This window comes from Glycine max, chromosome 7, assembly GCF_000004515.6.
Source record: "Glycine max cultivar Williams 82 chromosome 7, Glycine_max_v4.0, whole genome shotgun sequence".
Lineage (NCBI taxonomy): Eukaryota > Viridiplantae > Streptophyta > Magnoliopsida > Fabales > Fabaceae > Glycine > Glycine max.
The window spans coordinates 21527304-21536075 of record NC_038243.2 but is presented as its reverse complement, the minus strand read 5'-3'; the positions used below and the strand labels follow the sequence as shown (position 1 = coordinate 21536075).

At 32.5% G+C, this 8772-nt stretch overlaps 1 protein-coding gene across 2 annotated transcripts; it reads left to right on the top strand.

Moving 5' to 3' along the window:
- Nucleotides 1–6171: 6171 nt before the first annotated feature.
- Nucleotides 6172–7175, top strand: LOC100500243 (uncharacterized). 2 transcript variants are annotated; one of them, XM_006582795.3, is made up of 2 exons: nucleotides 6172–6473; nucleotides 6633–7175. In XM_006582795.3, the coding sequence occupies exon 2, from the start codon at nucleotides 6639–6641 to the stop codon at nucleotides 7011–7013; it is 375 nt and encodes a 124-aa protein (XP_006582858.1). In that variant the 5' UTR covers nucleotides 6172–6473; nucleotides 6633–6638; the 3' UTR covers nucleotides 7014–7175.
- Nucleotides 7176–8772: the final 1597 nt, after the last annotated feature.

Genomic DNA, 8772 nt, shown 5'->3' with positions numbered 1-8772 from the left:
CCACTGGTGATGCAAATGCACTCACACTCTCTTTGATAAATCATGTTTGTAGCAGCTCTTGCACCATCTTTTCAATTTCTGTCTTTTGGGCATGTGGATATCTGTACGGTTTAGAAGATAAGGGGGTATTGTTTTTCAAATGAATCTGATGATCATATTTCCTATGAGGAGGCAACTGAGTAGGAATTCTGAATAGATCTTCAAATTGCAATAATATTTCAGTTAAGTCTTGCTGCTGTTGTTCTCGTTGTTTCCTGATGTGAAGTCTCGTGTTGGGTCTCAACAATCGAAATAGATAACATCATAGCTTCTGGTAAAATGAAATTCATAGCTGTAGACACTCCTTGGTGCTGTCGACATTGTTGTTCTCCCACGAGCTTCACTATTTTCCCAGCATGTTCAAATTCCATAGTAAGAGATTTACAGTTCCACCTTATTTCTCCAAGTGTTTTCAGCCTCTGCATTCCAAGAATTACCCCAAAGTGAGATCCAGGTAACACAAAAAAATCCCCCACAAATTCATGGTCTTTAAATTTCCAACTTAATTGCTTACACTTCTTGTCTATAATTACTGGTTTATCGTTGGCTACCACCATAGGAAATTCTTTGATACACTGAGTTGTTAACCCCAATTTCTTCATCCATCTATCACAAAATTATGTGTACTTCCAGTGTCCATTAAGAATGGTAACTCTGTATTGTTAATAATTCCTTTCAACTGTAAGGTCTGGCCACTAGCTATCCCTTTAAGGGGATTTAGTGAAATTTGAACTGCATCAGTGGCTAACTGTTCTTTTCCTAAGGCTATAACATTCTCTTGTTCTTCCTCCTCTTCAGATTCTTTTGATGCCTCACCCCGAGCAGCAAATATGGCACTTAATTTCCCCCAAACGACACATTTTTCTTTGTGATTCTTATCCCATAGCTCACCACAAAACCTGCAGAGACCTTTTGCTATCCTTGCACTTATTTCTCTTCTGCTATTTGAAGAAGGTTTTACTGTAGACATTTCCTTTGTAGATGGATTTGTAGAAGACTGAGTTGATGGACTTTGTGTATTGGTGATTGGTGATGGTCTTGAGTTAACTGTTGTAGAATTCCAGCTTCTGTAATAGCTTCAGGTACCCTCAAATTGCTTCTGCTTTGTACCTGCCAATTTCTTTTCTAATTCTTGTATGACCTCATCTTACAATCTAGCTAATCGCATTGCATCTTGTAGAGAACTAGGGTTATGAATACAAACTGATTTTTCTAATGAAGCATGTAATCCTCCCAAGAAAAAGCTGATAGCCATTTCTTTAGTAACATCTACCCTAGCTAATAATTGATCAAACTTTTCAAAATAATCAAACAAGGTACCTTCTTGGCGTAGTTTAGATAATTCTGATACGGGATCATCATAATTCCCCATGTCAAATCTTAAAGCCACATCCTGAAGAATCTGCTGCCAAGATTTCATCTTATTGTTGTTATGAGTCGTGTAATGCCTTTGCCAAACAAATGCTTTCCCTTCCATTGACAATAACCAAAGCTTTCCCCATTGAGCTTGTGGCGTATTCTCCAATTCAAAGAGCTGTTCAGCTTTGGCTCTTCATTCGCGATAATTCGTGCCATCAAAAGTAGGGAATGAAATCTATGCTCTGTCCAAAATCTTGTCGGAACCTGCCTCGCTGCCCACCTCTTCTTCTTCTTCTGAATTTGATTTGGCTCCGAAACAACTGAACTTGTTTGAAGAGTTTCTCCATCATGGAATTCATAGAACCCATCACTAACTGATGGTTTTTTTTTTTTATTTTGCAATGGCCGCTTGAGTTTCTTGATGAATCTTGTAGTTGTCTCGCTGTGAATTCTCCAAGATCTTTTCCAGACCTTCGATCCGATGCTCCAAATCCTTATTGGTTGTATTGCCTCCCATCGTTGCCCATCAACTGATACCAATTGTTAGGTTGAAGATTATCAATCTATGATTCCTTACTACTCTCAAAACATAGAACCAAGACCTCACACAAGAACTCATAATATTGAGGAAGAATGAAAACTCACTCGTGGAACTCACACGAGGAAGAACAGTCCCAAGGGATTGAGTGTTATTAATTTTTCTGAATCAATCTTATTACAATAGGATACTGCTATTTATACAAGTGAAAGCAATGGGACCCGCTTAAACTTTAACAACCCTTTTTTATTTTTAACCCCTTACGCTTATTTTTATACACGTGTTGTCTTATTTCTCTCTATTAGTTAGGAATGTGATAATTCACTCTTCGTGTGCTATTTGTGTTTTGATCCTGTGATGATTTCGAACTTTGTGTTCGTGGGAGCAGATGGTTAGGTGGATGAGTATGAAGAACCTCATGCTAGAGGACACAAGAACAAAATGCTTTAATAGGATGTGACATTGGTGTGTAGGTTTCTATATTAATTGCTTGAAGTCTTGGACAACCTTGTTTTGAGTCGAGATGATTTATTATTTATTTGGACAAGTTTTATTATGATGTTAGAAAAGTGAATGTGAGTCTTTTACCCTTTTGAAAGGCTTGTATTTAAATGTATTTTAAAAACTTTTAATTAATTCTTATTTCTTATTCCTTTTATTATTAGTACATATATGTGAGGGGTAGAGGGCGTCACAAATTATATGTGTGTGACAGCTCTTTACATTGATGAAGCGTGGGAGTTGAGTAAAATAATATTGAAATTTTGTTTGATTTCTGACCATAAAGGTGAAACCATAGGGATAACCCTAGAGAATTATTTAAAAGAATTGAGGATTTCAAAAGTTTGTTGTGTAAGAGTGGATAATGCAAGCGCTAATAACTTGGTTATTTCATATTTAGCTAGAACATTGAGTGTTTGGAATGGGCATACTTTGTTGAATGGATAGTTTATGCATATGCGATGTTCTACTCATATTTTGAATTTAATTGTTAACGATGGATTGAAAGAAATTGACCTATCCATTAGAAAAATAAGAGCTGCACATAAGTTTTCGAAGTCTTCTCCAAGTAGATTTGCAAGTTTTAAGAGGTGTGTCAAAGAAGTAAATGTATCCACTAAGGCCATGTTAATACTTGATGTACCAACTAGGTAAAACTCTACTTATTCGATGTTAGATGTTGCTAAAAAATATGAGCATGCATTTTATCGCTATGAGTATGTTGAGGTTGCATATGTGTTAAATCTCATATCTAGTGAAGGGGAACGATGTCCCAAAGAGATTGATTGGCAACATGGTCATGTTTTTATTAGCTTTTTGAATGCAAATCTTTCTTTTCCTGGGTCATTGCATGTTACTCTTAAAACTTTTTTAAGAAGCTAGTTAGTATTAAAAAATCACTAAATAAGTGGAGGCATAGTGATGACTTAGTGATACAAAGGATGACAACAAATATGCACTTAAAGTTTAACAAATATTGCGAAAGTGCTGGAATTAACTACCTTTTGCTTGTTGTTGTTTTTCTTTATCCTTGTTATAAATGTGAGTACATTCAATTTTTTTTAATCGTTTGTATGGTGTTGAGAAGAGCATTAACATGATGAAAAAATTAAAATACCTCATTCACAAACTGATTAAACAATATGTACTAGAACATCCCATTTCTCATTCTAGTAGTAATTTAGCCAATTCTAGTACATTGGCTTCAATCATGGTCTCACAACATAATGATGACAAAGGTGATAAGGATGGTGATTGGGATGATGAATTTAGAATGAAAATGAAGAAAAAACAGAGTGAGGTGCAAAAAAAAATGAATTAGATAGCTATTCGGAGGATGATGTTAAAGATGATCATGCTGAGGTTGACATTTTGAATTGGTGGAAATTGAAATCATCCATATATTATATTGTTTCCTGTATGGCTAGAGAAATATTGATTATTTTTGTATCTACTGTATCATCTGAGTCTGCATTTAGTACATGAGGTAGAATTCTAGATTCATTTTGTAGTTCCTTGAGTCCTACTACTGTTGAAGCTCTCATTTGTGCCCAAAATTGGCTTAGATCTACTAAGCAAAATGTTAATGACTTGCAAGTTGAAATAAATGAAGCGAAAAAGATTGAATCAGGTGTGTAATCTTTTATTTCATTTTTTTATATTTATATAAAATATCAATTAATTTTTGTGTTAACAAGGTTTTGCTTAAATTTTAAGAGTTGTTTGATTTAAATTTAAATACTACGAGTATTGAGACTCGAAATGTTGGAACTACTAGTGTTGAAACTTCTTAAAGTATTACTTTCAGGTAAATTATTATTTGTTTCACCTCTTTTCATATTTTTTTTATCATGTCTATAATATTAACGAATCATATTTTGTTCATTTGTTTTAACAAATCTGGTTGCAACAAATGTGGTTGTAGCAAATTTGGTTGCAAGAAATTAATTTGTAGGAAATAATTGTATTTCATACTATTATAGTAAATGTTGTTGAAGAATATTGTGTTTTAATTTGTATTTGTCTATTTTAGAATATTATGTTGATGGTATTAAATGAATCAATTTTATTGCTTTCAGACATTTGATAATATTTTATTAATTGTATTGGATATTTGAAAAAATCATAATATAAAATAATAGTTCTAAGAAAAAAAGACCAAATTAAAATGGATAATCCATTAGCTCGAACCAAACCAAACTATTCATGAATGGGCAGGGTTAAAAAAATTGTGAAAATCGAACCAAACCGAACCGATCAAATTTGATTGAGTTGGGTCTTAAATTTAATCAAAATCGATGCGAACCGGTACGCGGACACCCCTATCCGCAGGCATAAATCCTTTGAAAGGTTCTAATCATCTTAGTTAATAGGCCAATTATGTTATAAAATAATCAATATCACTATTTATAACACTAAAATTTCTAATGCATATTTAATGCACATGTAAATTTACATAATAAATTGTGACAATTAATTTTGATCTAATAATTAATTTGTTTGCATATATAAATTTTTATGAAACCTATGATTTTGATTTAAAAAATACATTGTTAGATTAAAATTAATTGTAATAAGGCCAAAAACTTATTACTGCAATCTGTAAGAACATACAGATTGTCAATTTGTATACGGATTATGAATCTATAAGTCTCTTACGAATCTGTAAACTTACTCTTACGGATTACGAATTCATATGTTTAATAGCAGAGGTATTTTTGGAATTTACAATAATTAGTTGAGTGCACAAGAAAAATGTTGGGTGCATGAAGCAATTGCCAAAAACTATCGACCTTATTATTCCCTTTCAGTCCAGTTAATGAGTGTTAGTAATCAGGATCACACGCGGACATATTTTAGTACAAAAAATGATTTTTTTAGAGACTATAAACAAGCATTTTCCTATTTGCAGGATTAAAATATATTTTAAGTGAATCCTAGCTATCCTTTTTGTGGTAACAAATGTCTTTCTAAGAAAAATAATTTATCCATTTTTTCGAGTTGAGTTTTATGTGTTTGCTTTTGATTTATCCTATTTAAATTAACTTATATAAATTTGGGTAAATGATGTATACCTCCATCCTGTTGCACAGTACTGGTTTTGTGCTGAATTTAAGTTCATTCTAATAAAATTTTAACTTATAAGAAAATAATGAGTCTTACAAATAATAAATAAATTTAAGTAATACTTTGACTCGTTGATCCAATTTATTTGTCAACAAGTTTGTTTGAATTAAGTATTATAACTTTTTTTTATAAAAAAATATCCATCCCATTCTAATTCCAATCATGTGTTTAACTCAACCCAACCCATCAACACTTTTACATAAACTAATTAAGTAGCTCACATTAGAACTTCTAGATTTTAGGATAGTAACTAAGTTTTTGATTGTATTTTCACTTTTATTTAATCTCTTATTACAAATGAAATGATATAAAATGATTCTTAAAAAAATAGTTTCAATTAAGGTTAAAATATATTCAGGCTAATTCTTTTGTAAATTCATAAATTTATTATATATATGAAATTATGCTTATCATTTTTTTTATAGAAAAACAAAACCTGGAAATTAAAATTAAGGGTGTCTTTTGGATTAACTTTTTTTTTTTTACAGAATAGATTAACTTATTAAAAAAAGTAATAATTTGTCAAAAATTAAAATAACCCTACACCCTAACTTGCCGAATTCCAATTCTTGAACTCTAAATTTACTTGAACTCATTTTATTTCATTCAGACGAGGTGGAACTCTCAAAGCCAAGAAGTAATTAGCGGAATAAGGTTATCAAAAAGAGTTAACTCAACTAACAAAATGAATTGATGGGTTTCCAATTGTTCCGTTGATCAGCATCCAAGTAAAATTGTACACCACAAAATTATCACATTTTCTTATCAACCAACCATACACTTCCTACCTTATCCTTTGGTTCCTGTGGATCCAAATACAAAGTCCCTAGCTTCCACACCACTGTAACCTCTACTCCAAGAACAACACCACAGGATCTAGAAAAGCCATTCCATCTTCACCACCAAAAAGGTTAATTTACTCATAACATAACTCTCACCAGCACTATCATTATCACACACTTGTCTCACTTTTTCTGTTTAGAAATTTTTCAAACAATCTTCAGTAACATCAAGTGTGTCTGAGTCTAACTAACTAATCCTTCATTTTGATGATGTTATCTCATTTCAGAAAATAATGGCAATGGCCAGTGCAACAACTCCAGCCACAATCACTGTTGTGGCCATCTCCAGTGTTGCCAGCACAAAAAGAAGGGAGAGGAATGTGCACTTCATCAGAGGTTTGAATTCCTTTGGAGGGTTGAAGGCTCAGAACAGTGTGACATCACTAGGTCTTCCTGTGTGCACTGAACAGTGTTTTGCAAAGGTGGTGAGCTCATTGAAATATCAATCATCATCTAAGGGCAGAGGTGGAGGTGCTGCCTCTTCAACATGCAATGCTGCTGGTGAGATTTTCCAGATTGCAGCCATCATGAATGGTCTTGTGCTTGTTGGGGTAGCAATTGGATTTGTCCTTCTTCGAGTTGAAGCGTTTGTGGAAGAGTCTGAGTGAGAATTGCATAAACTTTTAATCAGTTTTCATATATATGTATTTTTATAAAGAAAAAAAAGGGGGAAAAGTTGTATCTTTCTTTAATTCTTGATATGATGTAGAACTACATTATTTTTGGGGTATCTGAATAGTACCATGTGAATTTTAATTTGGAGAGAAAAATTGCACACAAAGTGATCTGGCTTGTGACATGAAAACTTGGTGGGATCTATGTTTAATATGGACTTGGGTATTGGCATAAAAAAGAACATAACACCCCTTTTGGAAGATTAGAAACATGGTTTTAAATTTTGGTCGTGGTTGCGATTTCATCACATTTCTTGAAATTGTGGAAAATTGTAGACAAATGTAGCCGATGCAGCAACAATTGTGGTTATATATTCTATTTCAACAAACCCGTACAATACTTGGAACATAAAATTTTGATTGCAAGCCACATGAATACAATTGTTTGTGCCAAACATTTAGTTCGAGTGATAGGAATTGACTGACAATTCGAAAACAGTGGCATGTACAAGCATAAAACACAAAATATCGTAAACGTTAATATACACAAAAAATTGAGTGATAAAAATTTGATAATACAGAAACCAAACATAAATCCTGATAGTATCAGGCGGCTTCAATAAAAATAATATGTCAATATACAGTAAACAAAATCTTAGATGTTTAGGATAATAAATATTACACTCAATTTAACATATCAAATATTCAATTAGAAAGAGTTCATCAATTAAAAATTTATAAATCAAAAGGCACTGATGACCTAATTTTACTACTCTGGAGTTAAAAATTTATTTATATAATGAGAAAAATGATAGAACTAATTTTATTTATTTATTTATATTTAAATAAAATACAAAAAGGCACTGGTGTTACACTCCTAGGTCTATTCATCTTTATAACTTACTAATTATTTTCCCCATTAAAGGGGGTCAAATCCAAGCAAGTGAAGTTTTCGGATAGCATTCTCGAAAGTTGATCAACTGAGCCTTTCATGATTAACAGTAATTTTCTGTCGTATGTCCTTTATTATAACAATTCCTATGTTTCGGAAGCTTGCATTGCATTTCCTCCCTTAACCTAAAAGAACTGAGCCAATTCATATTAACAAGTTCTGCTCTAACAAAAAAGAAAAACTAAAGCAACATATTGTGATCATTCATTCAGTTGTAAGATGACTCATTCCTTAAGCAGAGCCAGAGGTGCCAGGCTTCATGGACAATATATCTGCCGCTGATTCTGGTCCACGCACTTCCTGTCGCCCCACCAAAATCACATTCAAATTAGTACTAATTATTCTTGCTTAGAAAAGAAACCACAGTAAATAATAAGACCACCAACAACATTTCAGCATCATTCATCAAGTCAAGGTTCATAATTAATTAACCATCTTCAAAGGCTGGTGAATAAATAACCTATTATCCAAGAAACTACCTGAACTGGGCATCATACATAAAAATTCAGCCGTGTCATTTGAAAGAGCTGGACTCATAATGCAATTCTTACTTTCAGTTTTCTATTCGTTCTCTTAATTAATAAATTACTGTAATTGAAGTTGTTTAAAAATTATCCTCAAAATGCAAGTAGGCACACTAGCTAGAATATGATTAATCAAAGTTTGAACTAAACTAAGGGGTTTCTGTCAAAAAATAGGAAAAACTGAAAAGTTAAGGGCATTTTTTAAAATAAAAATCCAAATGTATTAAAGCCATTGGAGGAAATTATTAAGAGAAATTCATAGTAAATAATATTTCAG

Coding starts and splice junctions, on each gene's coding strand:
- LOC100500243 (XM_006582795.3), top strand. CDS start 6,639: ATGGCAATGGCCAGTGCAACAACTCCAGCCACAATCACTGTTGTGGCC.